The sequence below is a fragment of the Oncorhynchus mykiss genome, chromosome 6 (genome assembly GCF_057628025.1).
Source record: "Oncorhynchus mykiss isolate SJ-2025 chromosome 6, ASM5762802v1, whole genome shotgun sequence".
Lineage (NCBI taxonomy): Eukaryota > Metazoa > Chordata > Actinopteri > Salmoniformes > Salmonidae > Oncorhynchus > Oncorhynchus mykiss.
Window position 1 is genome coordinate 39,935,973 of NC_143027.1, and position 15,707 is coordinate 39,951,679.

The 15,707-nt window shown below is 44.6% G+C and overlaps 1 protein-coding gene across 1 annotated transcript in view; it reads right to left on the bottom strand.

Annotated features, from left to right (window-relative positions):
• Window positions 1-969: 969 nt before the first annotated feature.
• The window catches only part of LOC110525926 (zinc finger SWIM domain-containing protein 6), a 51,195-nt gene continuing 36,457 nt past the window's right edge, over window positions 970-15,707 (bottom strand). Inside the window, exons 6-14 of the mRNA XM_021606443.3 lie at window positions 15,484-15,654; window positions 15,092-15,238; window positions 13,507-13,653; window positions 12,860-13,120; window positions 11,728-11,863; window positions 6,728-6,885; window positions 4,788-4,951; window positions 4,631-4,712; window positions 970-4,427 (exon numbers count right to left, since the gene is read on the bottom strand). Coding sequence (XP_021462118.2) covers window positions 3,562-4,427; window positions 4,631-4,712; window positions 4,788-4,951; window positions 6,728-6,885; window positions 11,728-11,863; window positions 12,860-13,120; window positions 13,507-13,653; window positions 15,092-15,238; window positions 15,484-15,654 — 2,132 coding nt within the window. The 3' untranslated portion in view covers window positions 970-3,561. The remainder of the gene's footprint in view (window positions 4,428-4,630; window positions 4,713-4,787; window positions 4,952-6,727; window positions 6,886-11,727; window positions 11,864-12,859; window positions 13,121-13,506; window positions 13,654-15,091; window positions 15,239-15,483; window positions 15,655-15,707) is intronic.

The following is a 15,707-nucleotide window of genomic DNA, read 5'->3' on the forward strand; positions in this document are numbered from 1 at the left end:
AACAGTCACAGAGTTTAATTGCTGTGATAGGAGAAAACTGAGGATGGATCGACAACATTGTAGTTACTCCACAATACTAACCTAAACGACAGAGTGAAAAGAAGAAAGCCTGTACAAAATACAAATATTCCAAAACATGCATCCCGTTTGCAATAAGGCAAACAGGTTCTGAACACCAAGCGTTATGTTTTGGGCAAATCCAACAACAGTACCACTCTTCATATTTTCAAGCATGGTGGTGGCTGCATCATGTTATGGGTATGCTTGTCATCAGCAAGGACTAGGGAGTTAAGGCTAAAAATAAACAGAATAGGGCAAAGCAAAGGCAAAATCTTAGAGGAAAACCTGGTTCAGTCTGCTTTCCAACAGACACTGGGATGAAAAAAATTCACCATTCAGCCAGACAACCTAAAAAAATGGCTGTCTAGCAATGACATTGTTGACAGAGGTTGAAAAAAACATAAAAAGTAAAATGGGCAAATGTTGTGGAAAGAGCTTAGAAACTTACCCAGAATGACTCACAGCTGTAATCGCTGCCAAAAGGTGATTCTAATATGTATTGATTCAGTTTGTCATTATGGGGTATTGTGTGTAGATGGGTGAGAAAAATAATATATTTCATCAATTTTGAATTCAGGCTGTAACACAACAAAATGTCAAAGGGTATGAATACTTTCTGAACACAATGTACAGGTTTGTGGGATTGGCCTAGGCTCCCCTAAATCTTGATTCACAAACTATGGATGTGAATTAATACTGCTGTATTAATTCACCCAGAGGTGATAGTTTAACTCTGCGTATTTGTTCTTCTTCTTCTGGTGTGGTTGATGTTGCTGCTGATCCAAACTCTCCTGATTGAGCTCAACTCGCTGGTCTGTTTCTATGTCGACCAACACATCTTGTCGAACAGTCTTGTGTCTCAGAAAGAGATGTACTGTAACCATTCACAAAACCAAGGAGGCCAAAATGTACCTTAAAAAAAAAAAAAACTTTAATTAAAACAAAACACAAATCAATTGACTCATTAATTAACAAGATTATAAAACAGTGATTTTAGTTACATAAATAAATTGATATTGGTGTATCAAATCTTAATTTCATAAGCATGTATACATGGATCATAGTAATAAATAAAATGGAAAAACAGAACTATTTCCTACACGAACAGAACAAAAATAATAAAACAGCTAGAAAGAAAGACGAAATCCTTTCATTAGAGGATGAGACACAGGACGACGTTTTTCCACCAAACACACGAGGAAATGCTTGGTTAAAAGCACAGAGTTTACAGAGCCCGTTCAGTTACTAATTAAGGACACTAAAGCTGGGACCAAGGCGGCTTGGCTTTCACTTCTTGGAACGCATTTGTTTGGTTGTTAGAACTCCTGTTTGGTTACTTTAAAAAGTGTTAAGACAAGGCAAGAGAAAAGTCTGTTTCTTCTTTCAAAAGAACAAGAGAAAGCGCTTAAAAAAAACAAACAAATAAAAATAATAAAATAAAGAAACAAGGCAAGTTATGAGTACAATTGCCGACCTTATACAGAGAGAGAGAGACGCACTTGGTCTGTGCCGTGTTCAGATGCAAGCAGACAGGAGGAGAACTGTAGTGCATTGCAGTGGGAGCACAATCCCTGTCCTTGAGGGTCACAGTCCTTCTGGTTTTAATGGATCAATCAGTGTCATTGATTGACCAGAGATTTCACACTACTGGTTCGCCAAAGTTAGAACTCTAAAGTCATTTCTCAACAGCTGATCAATGTTATGAACAATCTATGCTTGGGTTGCCATGTGCCATGTACAGTGTCATTGGAATATTGCACATCAGTCAAATTCATACATTTGTTAATTGTGAAACAATAACATAGTTTCACGGTACTCTAATAAATTGAATAGATACCAATCGAACCGTCGATACCGGCACAATAATCTCAACCAAATGTTTTAGTACTGACACTACTCTTGTGAGCCTACAGCAACCCTCCATTAGCCAATTCAGTCTTTCTGACATGTTCTGTGGTAAATAAAAGTACAGAAAGACTAACAGAAAAAGAGCGAGCTACAGCGGCTTCAAGTATTTCACATTACATAGAATACTCTGTATAATTTAGTTAACATATACTTTTGAATCCTCCATATTCAGACTTATACTATTGTATATATACACACACACAGTACAATAAATGCTCGCTCGTGTCGTGTCCCGTTTTTCGTTTTCCTGTACTCGTTCGCTCTTCCTTTTTCCTTTTCGTTTTAGAGAAATCCCTGAGAACGTCTGTTGACAGTTGCTGAAGGTTCTACACATAGAAGAGGCCTATTAGAACCCGAATTCTAAATGGTATTCTAATTATTCTATGGTTCCACACGCACAGAAAGCATTGACCCTGGCCCGTTCTGGAGCTACACACAACTATAGCCATGATCTGTAGTTAGTTACCCAGTCCGACACATCTTCCAGTAGCCTGGGTCACTAGTCGGAGTCGGTCTTTCTTTTTCTAGCCAACCTGTGTCTGGTTGTCTTGCCACGGCAGCGATGTACTGTAGCATTGAATACAGAAAAATCCAGGTAACCAGGCTAGTCTTCCGAGTACAGAAACAGTCAGGTAACCAGGCTAGTATTCTGATCCACCTGATCTCTAATGGATTTCTTCACTTTCTGAAACACCAATACAGTACATTTAGCAAAGACTGGGTTAAAAGGAAGAAGGTGTGAGACAATGTCTCCAGCAACAGTTTCTCTTAAGACTTCAACCAAAAAAAAACGAAGCCACAATTACAAGTTTGATGGTTCTAAGTACATTTTGAGATATATCTGCCATAATACAGCAAATGCTAGTAAATCACTTTGATAATACTATATATCCTCATCTCACGGTGGCATTACCGTAGTCCTGTACTGCCATCCTCAACCTAACAGATATTCATTATTACCACATCTGAAACAACGAGTCTGTTAAGAGCATTATTCTACAACCTCTCGCATGCCTAATGACCGAGAGAAAACGCAAGTGCCGAGTCAACAGAAATGCTAATGGTGGTTTTCTCAAGGAGCCAAGCTGTGCAGTGCATCCTACGTTCGGTAGCCAATAGCCAAGAGGTGCTGTGTGGTTTTAAAGCCATAGTGTCTCTTTGAGGCTGCCAATGCGTTTTTACACAAGCGCTTTTGCACAAGGGCCTTTAGCCACTTGACAACATATACTCAGTATAAAACCAAAATGAAAAACACAATAAAAAAATGCTAATAATAAAAATAAAAAAACGAACAGACAAAAGCCATTTTCGTTATCCTGTTTTTCCTCTCGCACACACAGAGAAACACTCACAACATTCACAACCTGACACATTTCTTCTTCTGAAAATAGAACACGTCTGTACACATAGCAATGACAATAACAACGTTCATAACAATAACAGCAAATCACGATAATACCGTGTGGCTCTGTTGAGTATTTTTTCTCTCCTTCCTTCGCTTCGTCTCCCGCTTTACTTGTCCATGTTCAAGCCCAAAAGAAGTTCAAAAAGGCAGACTCGAGTTAATAGAAAAGTACTAGGGACCGACCCTGGTCAGCCAAACCGCTCCCTCACCAGCATCATGAGTTTCTTCTTGCCCTTATAGATCTGTTTGAGGTTGTCTATGAACTGGGTGAACTGGATGTGTCCGTCGTGGGCCATGAGGAACGTCTCCCGGGACTTCCCCAGGAACTCGATGAACTCGCTGTAGTGCCGCGGGCTGATGTGCGTGAGGCGAGAGTGCGTGGTGTTGATATAGGCCCCGATTGTGGCATCCAGCAGCTGCCTGAGCGGAGCCTTGTCCAGCGACATCAGCTTCCCAGAGTTCCTGCGGCTGTGCAGCGCCGACACCATCCCCGGCGTGGTCAGGGTGCACCGCCGCAAAATGTCGGAAAGCACCGTGGCGCACTTCACGCTCTTCACCACCAGGGGGATGACGGCAGCTAGCTCGTTCTTGCCCAGCGAGTGACTCAGAGCGCAGGCCCACAGCACGTCGTTGATAGCCGGGTGGGTATCCTGGTTGTAGCTGAGGTTAAGATGAGCCATGGCTAACGTGGCTAGCTTGTACGCCCTCATAGGATACCCTCTATGCTCCATGTACCTAGCTATCGTAAACAGCTGCGTGTAGCTCATCCCCGCGACGGCCGCGTCCAGGACGATCTGGTAGGCCGTCTCGAAGGCGATGTGGTCCTTCTCGCAGAGGGTGAGAGCGGAGAGGGCACAGTTCTGGGGATCCTTCATGGCACACTGTAGGGCCAGGGTCCGGGCGGAGGAGGCTAGGTTCTCCTGCTGGTGACAGTCCAGGCGCAGGCGGACAATGGTGGTGTTGGACATGACGGTGGTGGCCACGATGCTGGTGGCCTCAGTCGGGGTGAAGAGGGTGAACCAACTCTGCATGATGCTGTCCAACGCATACACACCTGGGAGACACACACACACACACACACACACACACACACACACACACACACACAAAAGAGGGAGAAACAAAAGAGGGAGAAGTCAGGGGATTAGCAGAGTAATTTGAATAACAAGACAATCCATTTTCAAGCCCTCATCCTGTCCACTAACTAAATATGTACTATATTATAGAAAGTCAAAAGGGAAAACGTTGTACACGTACCTACTTCGGTTGCACAGGTAACTAACCACCGTACCATTTCCCTCCTCCTCCAGTTCAGCGTAGACAGGGTTATCCTCATCACCTGATGAACGAGAGACGGTTAGGGATGGCAAAGAGGTGTGTGTGTGTGTCTAACTGTATGCCTGTGTTTGTGTACCTGTAGCCCAAGCTCCAGTGAAACTTTGAGCAGTGTAATGTCTGGCAGGCTGTCCATCAATGTTGCGATCTTGAAGGCATCCTGGGCCAGTTTAAAGATGTGAGACGAGGAGTGGATGTTCTTCTGGATGGACTCTAGCACCGTCTCCAGCTTACAACTATCACCTGGGACAACAGGGACAACACACATACAGTACAATGACAAAGGAACCCAAATGTGTGTGTGTTTACGCACGTGTGTGTGTTTACGTAAGTGTGTTTACATACAGTGCCTTGCGAAAGTATTTGGCCCCCTTGAACTTTGCGACCTTTTGTCACATTTCAGGCTTCAAACATAAAGATATAAAACTGTATTTGTTTGTGAAGAATCAACAACAAGTGGGACACAATCATGAAGTGGAACGACATTTATTGGATATTTCAAACATTTTTAACAAATCAAAAACTGAAAAATTGGGCGTGCAAAATTATTCAGCCCCCTTAAGTTAATACTTTGTAGCGCCACCTTTTGCTGCGATTACAGCTGTAAGTCGCTTGGGGTATGTCTCTATCAGTTTTGCACATCGAGAGACTGACATTTTTTCCCATTCCTCCTTGCAAAACAGCTCGAGCTCAGTGAGGTTGGATGGAGAGCATTTGTGAACAGCAGTTTTCAGTTCTTTCCACAGATTCTCGATTGGATTCAGGTCTGGACTTTGACTTGGCCATTCTAACACCTGGATATGTTTATTTTTGAACCATTCCATTGTAGATTTTGCTTTATGTTTGGGATCATTGTCTTGTTGGAAGACAAATCTCCGTCCCAGTCTCAGGTCTTTTGCAGACTCCATCAGACTCCATCAGACTCCATCATTCTTTCAGAATGGTCCTGTATTTGGCTCCATCCATCTTCCCATCAATTTTAACCATCTTCCCTGTCCCTGCTGAAGAAAAGCAGGCCCAAACCATGATGCTGCCACCACCATGTTTGACAGTGGGGATGGTGTGTTCAGCTGTGTTGCTTTTACGCCAAACATAACGTTTTGCATTGTTGCCAAAAAGTTCAATTTTGGTTTCATCTGACCAGAGCACCTTCTTCCACATGTTTGGTGTGTCTCGTGTCTCCCAGGTGGCTTGTGGCAAACTTTAAACAACACTTTTTATGGATATCTTTAAGAAATGGCTTTCTTCTTGCCACTCTTCCATAAAGGCCAGATTTGTGCAATATACCACTGATTGTTGTCCTATGGACAGAGTCTCCCACCTCAGCTGTAGATCTCTGCAGTTCATCCAGAGTGATCATGGGCCTCTTGGCTGCATCTCTGATCAGTCTTCTCCTTGTATGAGCTGAAAGTTTAGAGGGACGGCCAGGTCTTGGTAGATTTGCAGTGGTCTGATACTCCTTCCATTTCAATATTATCTCTTGCACAGTGCTCCTTGGGATGTTTAAAGCTTGGGAAATCTTTTTGTATCCAAATCCGGCTTTAAACTTCTTCACAACAGTATCTCGGACCTGCCTGGTGTGTTCCTTGTTCTTCATGATGCTCTCTGCGCTTTTGACGGACCTCTGAGACTATCACAGTGCAGGTGCATTTATACGGAGACTTGATTACACACAGGTGGATTGTATTTATCATCATTAGTCATTTAGGTCAACATTGGATAATTCAGAGATCCTCACTGAACTTCTGGAGAGAGTTTGCTGCACTGAAAGTAAAGGGGCTGAATAATTTTGCACGGCCAATTTTTCAGGTTTTGATTTGTTAAAAAAGTTTGAAATATCCAATAAATGTCGTTCTACTTCATGATTGTGTCCCACTTGTTGTTGATTCTTCAAAAAATAATAAAGTTTTATATCTTTATGTTTGAAGCCTGAAATGTGGCAAAAGGTCGCAAAGTTCAAGGGGGCCGAATACTTTCGCAAGGCACTGTACGTGTGTGTGTGTGTGTGTGTGTGTTTACCTTTGGCTGCGGTCAGCATGGTGGAAGCCAGTTCACACTGCTGGGACTCTATGTGGGAGAGTGTGAACCAGCGAGGGTAGCGGTTGGGGACCACAGACACCATGTGATGGGGTCGCGACAGGTCACCTGACGAGGCTGTGGACTCCAACACAGGCAACCTGAGGAGCACAGAAAAACCATAGGATCACACACAGATTAGGATCACACGCAGACGCACACGATCACACACAGGCGCGTGCACAAAGTGCAATCAGCGACGCACCTCCAGCAAGGTTTTGACAGTGTTCTGGAGTGCATTATGGTTGTTGGCTTATTACTGAAATGTACTTCCAACCTAGTCCTTAATTACAGAACTGAATCAACTGCAGCAGAATGACTACTTTCTTGCTGTTAATGAAAACATGGGCTTGGAACACCTGCTAATGTATAAACAGGACAGAATGACAGCACACAGAAACACACGGTTGTCTTCATGTCTGCTACTGTGGGCAGCTCATCTCTAATTCAACCCTCTTCTTCCAGCCCAGTTTCAAAGGTCTCGCTGCCTTTGAAAGAGAAGAGAACCTGGGCAGATCAACCAATCACAAAGCTAATTGAGTCCGTGGGGAAATTAGGGGATTCACCTTCCAGGCCTCTATGGCTGGACACACATCAAACACATCCTTACACACATCAGCGCATGTACACACGCACGCGGGTGCACGGCCACTCACACACGCACGCACTTCAGAGAAAAGGGCCAGAGATACCATTGCCACGTGAGCACCAACAAAATCTGTATTTAAACATCTTGATCTGAAGCCTGTCGGGCCTAGACAAGGTAATAGGGGCCGGTCTGGCCAACAGTCTTGCTAGATAAAAGGTGGGAAAAAAGCAAGGTGAGAGCTGTGTGAGTGTGAACAGACTCTGTGTGAAACGGAAGACGTGCTGATGCCATAGCAACAAGGGGTTCATTCCAAACACATCTAAAGAGCTGCTAAAAGCTCCACCACACCGGGGGGGTGGAACGAAGCATGGGGTGGAACGAAGCATCAACCACAAAAAAGTATTCCCTAAATATGGAGGCTTCGTCAACATTCCTGTCTTTGTGTGACTTACCTGAAAACCACTGGTCGGGGTTGGTTGCGGAGCTTCGATAAGCCAAAGCGTGAAAAATACTCCATGTTTTAGTGAAAATCGTACATTTTATTCTGACGCTGCATCTTCTATTCCACCTCAAAAACAAATCCATTGCTAGGGCTAGTATTCTCCTGCTCGTTCTCTTTCTCTCCTACTCAAACAGCCTACTACAGGTATATATATATATATACACAATGGGGCAAAAAAGTATTTAGTCAGCCACCAATTGTGCAAGTTCTCCCATTTAAAAAGATGAGAGAGGCCTGTAATTTTTATCATAGGTACACTATGACAGACAAAATGAGGGAAAAAATCCAGAAAAATCACATTGTAGGATTTTTTATGAATTTGTTTGCAAATTATGGTGGAAAATAAGTATTTGGTCACCTACAAACAAGCAAGATTTCTGGCTCTCACAGACCTGTAACTTCTTCTTTAAGAGGCTCCTCTGTCCTCCACTCGTTACCTGTATTAATGGCACCTGTTTGAACTTGTTATCAGTATAAAAGACACCTGTCCACAACCTCGAACTCCACACTCCAAACTCCACAATGGCCAAGACCAAAGAGCTGTCAAAGGACACCAGAAACAAAATTGTAGACCTGCACCAGGCTGGGAAGAATGAATCTGCAATAGGTAAGCAGCTTGGTTTGAAGAAATCAACTGTGGGAGCATTTATTAGGAAATGGAAGACATACAAGGTCCACTGATAATCTCCCTCGATCTGGGGCTCCACGCAAGATCTCACCCCGTGGGGTCAAAATGATCACAAGAACGGTGAGCAAAAATCCCAGAACCACACGGGGGGACCTAGTGAATGACCTGCTGAGAGCTGGGACCAAAGTAACAAAGCCTACCATCAGTAACACACTACGCCGCCAGGGACTCAAATCCTGCACTGCCAGAAGTGTCCCCCTGCTTAAGCCAGTACATGTCCAGGCCCGTCTGAAGTATGCTAGAGAGCATTTGGATGATCCAGAAGAAGATTGGGAGAATGTCATATGGTCAGATGAAACCAAAATATAACTTTTTGGTAAAAACTCAACTCGTCGTGTTTGGAGGACAAAGAATGCTGAGTTGCATCCAAAGAACATCATACCTACTGTGAAGCATGGGGGTGGAAACATCATGTTTTGGGGCTGTTTTTCTGCAAAGGGACCAGGACGACTGATCCGTGTAAAGGAAAGAATGAATGGGGCCATGTATCGTGAGATTTTGAGTGAAAACCTCCTTCCATCAGCAAGGGCATTGAAGATGAAACGTGGCTGGGTCTTTCAGCATGACAATGATCCCAAACACACCGCCCGGGCAACGAAGGAGTGGCTTCGTAAGAAGCATTTCAAGGTCCTGGAGTGGCCTAGCCAGTCTCCAGATCTCAACCCCATAGAAAATCTTTGGAGGGAGTTGAAAGTCCGTGTTGCCCAGCAACAGCCCCAAAACATCACTGCTCTATAGGAGAGCTGCATGGAGGAATGGGCCAAAATACCAGTAACAGTGTGTGAAAACCTTGTGAAGACTTACAGAAAACGTTTGACCTCTGTCATTGCCAACAGTATTGAGATCAACTTTTGTTAATTTAATTTGCAAATAAATTCATAAAAAATCCTACAATGTGATTTTCTGGATTTTTTTTTCTCATTTTGTCTGTCAAAATGAAAATTACAGGCCTCTCTCATCTTTTTAAGTGGGAGAACTTGCACAATTGGTGGCTGACTAAATACTTTTTTACCCCACTGTATATATGTGCGATGCACAAGCTAGGCTATACATCAACCATAAACATTATGATCTTACCCTATCAATGACACTGTAAAACACTCAATGCCGTGTTTACAGCCAATACTCAAAACAGAAGCGTAAAAGTCCCATTTTTACAATGACACGTGTATCCATTTAACAGTAAGCCGTAACACACCCTTCAGTCCCAAGCCACTGATGAGGACAGCTACGGTGGCCGATTGGTCCTGTGGCACTATAGTGCCGTGTAAAAAGGCAGAACGGGATGCTTTTAATACTTTTCACACCAGAGGTGTTCAAGAGCGAGGGTGCCAGGGGCCTCAGGGCAAGGGGCTCTGAAATTGTGCACGAATGTTGCATTTTAAATGCCTGTTATATTAAATGAAGCATCCTTTAATATGGACCACATGAAAAATGTCAAATCTTTATTTTTCAATTTTATAATGAATAAAGACTTGCTAAACTGCATTTTGACATGTCCCTCTGTGCGTCCTCTGTGACCTCTAGGATGTTTAACCCACTTTACTCCAACATTGATCCAACTTTTCACCATCATTGTAAAGTCCTAGTTACTTTTGTTGATTTGACAATGTCATTTCTGAAGATGATTATTTATTTAATGTGATTCCATGGACCCCAGGAAGAGTAGCTGCAGCTTTTAAAATGACCCTGTTACGTGAACTGAATTCTCATTTTAATTATGGTGAAACCATAACTTTTGAAATATATATAAAAAAAGAAATATTGAGTATCTAAATAGTCAAATAATAGTTTAAAAAGTAGGTGAGCTGGTTCTACTATTTATGACACTTTTCTAGTGTTTTGTGGTGGTGGGGTCAAGTGCAAGTATTGGTTAAGAGAAATGACAGAACTCGGGGAGGTTGAAAACTGGGCAGGATGCTACGTTCCGGATAAGTTGCAGGCACTTCCTATAGTCATTTGTTTTTATTTAACCTCTTGAAATGGGAAAACGTGTTTTTTTTAAAATTAAGTTGAATCGGTGGTCTTTATGACAGAATGTTAACATTTGCTAAACAAGTTACCCTACTTACTCACACTACTCAAAAAAGGCACATATTGGTGGAACGACCCATAGATGGATTTGAAAGAGAGCAACTATGCAGTTCCTTCACAGTCTGGTCCTGGTTTCTGGTGAACATCAGTGAGACTACTGAACTCTCTGTCTGAGGGTGAAGACCAGGAGGTAAAGTAAACACTTCACAAACGTCTATTCACTTCCCCAACCTATCAAATCCCGGCTCTTCTTCATACAAAACGCTCCCGAGGGCCCCGCGAAGACGAGTCGGGGCTCCACGGTAGAGACATTAGAAGATTTTGATGGACATGCGTCTTCATCAATCTTATACTCCGGAAGCGTTAACAATACGAGGGTATTATCATGTCTTTCTAGATAATATTCCATCCGCCCTGCGCTAGTGAAATCAGCCGGGTGTGACTTTTGTACAATCCTTGAGCTGAAGATCAATTCCTCCTTAGCGTTAGGCAGAGGTGTGAATAAGGAGAGGCTGTCTGAGTCTATGATAGTGCTGTAATGGGCCATTAAAAGCCAGTCTTTTTACCTGGCACTATATTTAACCAGCAGCACCTTTCCCATGAGGGTGGGAAAGCATACACTGCTATCATATTACGCCGGCACCACGCTACATTGCACACATTCATTACGTGCTGAGCAGACAGACAACCAGGACCCGGAGCAGCTAGAAGTAGTGGCCACATTATTCTACCTCACCCCCTTCCACAGGGCTGGGTGAGGAGAGAAGTGGACTGGGGAGGCCTGGAGCCCTGTGGAAATGCTGTGGGTGCATTTTTATTACACTTCGGCTTGCATCTTTCCGTACGCGACGTAGCTCCTACTCGTTCACAGTCATTTAGCATCACCACATTGTTAGCATTGTGAAATGGTAGAGAGATGTTAGCGTTAGCCACGTAGCTGTCCTGTCCCTGTAGGCCAGGCGTGTGCGAGCCTGCTCATTACACACACTAATTAAACTCTCATTAACATCGTTAATATTCACTGATCCAGGTCCCCCTGCGAACATCAAAACAGAGCCGCCCCATCTGCATAACACACGCGCACGCAAAACACAAACGCAACACAAATAATGATAAGGTGAGAGACTCACCGCATGGCTCTCAGTGCAATCTTGTACGCCAGTTCAGCGTCATGAGGTAGGAGAGAGGTGAAGAGATAGCGGGTGAAGGTATGCATGGGAACACTCTCTCTGTGGACAATCTCTCCCAGGCCACTGTACGGCCCACCTGGAGACACACGGAGGGAGGAAGAACATGTTAACCCACAGACCAGTGCGAAGAGAGGGGGTGAAACAGTTTGGAACAAATTAAAAGAACATTGAAATATCAGATGCAAAAATAGAAAATACATTTAATTATATTTCGGTCTGTGGTGCCGTATAAAAGGAGAATGTGTGAGTACAGCATACTTATAAGTGTGTGTGTGTGTACTATTGCGTGGCTAGACAGTGGCTATCATAGTTTCCTCCTCCCAGTCTCAGTCCAGAGGAGAAAAGGCCACGCAGCACAAAGCGGTTACCATGACGTGGTGAATGCCATATGGCCAGATGTGCAGACTAGGCTTCCCTCCCCTCATCTCCACTGGGTTATTCTAGACTGAACAGCCCCTCCCCACCCCCCGACCACAAGCCCCATTACACCCCCACCAACCACAGACCACGAGCCCCATTACAGTCTCCAGCAGTCTTAGGCCTTAGAGCCTGGGACTCAATTACCAACCAGCCCAGAGGTGGGTGGTCATCCTGGGCAGAGGCAGGGGTTAGGGTGGGACTGGAAGTTTGAGGGCTGGGTCTACCATTTCTCCCACTCCCATAACCAAACCACAGCAGTCACATTCTGTCCCAGTACAAGATGTCAGTACAGTGTGTGTGTGTGTGTGTGTGTGTGTGTGTGTGTGTGGCTGCCGACACATCGCTAGTTTTACTGTGAGGCTTATTTTGGTCTGGCTTAAGGCGGTTCTAGTTATATTTACCCCACTGAATGAAAGATAATAAGATAATAAATATTGAGATGTGCTTCAGCATAGAGCCTCAATGCTTGGAGAGAAGGAGAGAGGGAAGAAGAGCGGGAAGGAGAGACCAAAAGCCCGCTCTCGTTTTACCTCACAAAGCTACAGCTCAGCCATGGAAACACACACTCCACACATTCATAATAACCGTATGGAAGATTATTTGACACTTCATCCGATAACCAAAATAAAGGACACTATGTGTGTGTCCTCACTCTCTAACAGGAAGACGGCTTGTTTGCGGAAGATCTTGACCAGCGTGTCATCCAGCTCCACTTCCTGCAGCTTGGCCAATAGCTGCTCTTCGTTGCGACACACCTTCTCCTGGGCATACAGCCCATCAGGCATGACCCTCTGCTGGCCTAAGCCAATCAGAGCAGTCTCTACAGCCAGCGCCCCGTATGATTCGCCCTCGCCTAGCAACCTCTGCACTGGCAACCGCTGCAGCTCCGCACGACTCACCACACTGGAACAATCTAAGCGAGAGAGAGAGAGACACAAAGGGTCAGTACCTAGTAGTCAGTTTTTCAGTGTTCTGAGGTTTGGAGCCTCCCTCCTAGTCCACAACACAGAGGGTCAGTCTGTCCCAAACAGCACCCTACAGACTGCACATTTGACCACGTCCCAGGTCAAAGTATTTGGGACGGGCCCAAGACCTCCAGCTAGTACTTTTCCATATCACCGGGCCAGCTTAGTGTGTGCCGTGACAATTTTTTTACTAGGAGAGGAAAGACAGAGGGATAAGAAAAGGGGAATGTGAGGGAAGGGTTGAGAGAGGGACCATCTAGTGAGGAAAAAAAAGGAGAAGAGTAGAAACAAAGATGGAGACAAAGAAGACTAGATTGATGATTATTTTTAGTACCTGAGAGGTCAAGGCAGGTGTTGGCCCCCTCCTCTGCCCCCCGTCCCGTCTCAGTGAGGGTGCTGAACAGGGTTCCGATGGGATCCAGGGGGTGACCCACCCAGCCTTCCATGTTGGTTATGGAGGTGATGGCTTTATGGAGCAGCTCTGTCACAGACAGGATGCAACACATGTCAACTACAGGGCACATACAGTGAGGGGGAAAAGGTATTTGATCCCCTGCTGATTTTGTACGTTTGCCCACTGACAAAGAAATGATCCGTCTATAATTTTAATGGTAGGTTTATCTGAACAGTGAGAGACAGAATAACAACAACAAAATCCAGAAAAACGCATGTCAAAAATGTTATAAGTTGATTTGCATTTTAATGAGGGAAATAAGTATTTGACCCCCTCTCAATCTGAAAGATTTCTGGCTCCCAGGTGTCTTTTATGCAGGTAACGAGCTGAGATTAGGAGAACACTCTTAAAGGGAGTGCTCCTAATCTCAGTTTGTTACCTGTATAAAAGACACCTGTCCACAGAAGCAATCAATCAATCAATCTGATTTCAAACTCTCCACCATGCCCAAGACCAAAGAGCTCTCCAAGGATGTCAGGGACAAGATTGTAGACCTACACAAGGCTGGAATGGGCTACAAGACCATCGCCAAACAGCTTGGTGAGAAGGTGACAACAGTTGGTGCGATTATTTGCAAATGGAAGAAACACAAAAGAACTGTCAATCTCCCTTGGCCTGGGGCTCCATGCAAGATCTCACCTCGTGGAGTTGGAATGATCATGAGAACAGTGAGGAATCGAGGGGGAGGATCTTGTCAATGATCTCAAGGCAGTTGGGACCATAGTCACCAAGAAAACAATTGGTAAGACACTACGCCATGAAGGACTGACATCCTGCAGCGCCCGCAAGGCGAGCGAACCTGCTCCCCTCAGTCAGGGTATTGAAAATGGGTCGTGGATGGGTATTCCAGCATGACAATGACCCAAAACATACAGCCAAGGCAACAAAGGAGTGGCTCAAGAAGAAGCACATGTGGCCTAGCCAGTCTCCAGACCTTAATCCCATAGAAAATCTGTGGAGGGAGCTGAAGGTTTGAGTTGCCAAACGTCAGCCTCGAAACGTTAATGACTTGGAGAAGTTCTGCAAAGAGGTGTGGGACAAAATCCCTCCTGAGATGCGTGCAAACCTGGTGGCCAACTACAAGAAACGTCTGACCTCTGATTGCCACCAAGTACTAAGTCATGTTTTGAAGAAGGGTCAAATACGGATTTCCCTCATTAAAATGCAAATCAATTTATAAAATTTTTGACATGCGTTTTTCTGGATTTTTTTGTTGTTATTCTGTCTCTCACTGTTCAGATAAACCTACCATTAAAATTATAGACTGATCATTTCTTTGTCAGTAGGCAAACGTACAACATCAGCAGGGGATCAAATACTTTTTTCCCCTCACTGTAGTAACATAGTGTCAACCCTATTGACACTACTACTTTAGTATGTAACATGTATCTGTATCTATGAGGCTTTATAAGAGTCCATTGAGGCTTTACAGCAGTCCTATGTCATCTAGTAAGTGCAGTCTGACCTTTCTTATGTCGGCGGAAGTGCTCCAGTTGTCTCTGCTGCTGCCGTCGTAGTGTGTTTACCACGGCAATGGCCAATCGAAGTGCTTCGCGGGGGTAACCATGGGAACGCAGGGCGTCCACCCGAGCACAAGCCGTCGGGACGTGTTCTGAGAGACACAGAGAGATGAACTGATGTTGCCTTTATCCCTTTCTAGAAGGCTTTTGGCAAAATGTGACCACTTGACATAAGACGACACACAGTCCTCCGTTTCCCCTTTGCATACACCAAGCATCACAATACACACAAAAAATAAACACACTCACAGTTCTCTGTTTCCCCTTTACACACACACACCAATCATCACGATACACACTAAAGATAAAACACACTCTCAAACACACACAAACTCACCGTGCCACATGGGCCATCCACGTGTGTCGAAGAGCGAGCCGTCCTGGTTGTCGTGGTAACAGTAGTTGGCATAGAGGTCGCTGGCAATGATGTGCTGCAGGTGACGATCCTGCCAGTGGAGGTCACACGCCTCGATTGCCCGTGTGAACACCGTCCTGTGGGGACGCGACTCTGACAGGATGGTGGGGGAGAGAGACTCGCATTAGACAGAGAAGAGAGAAGGG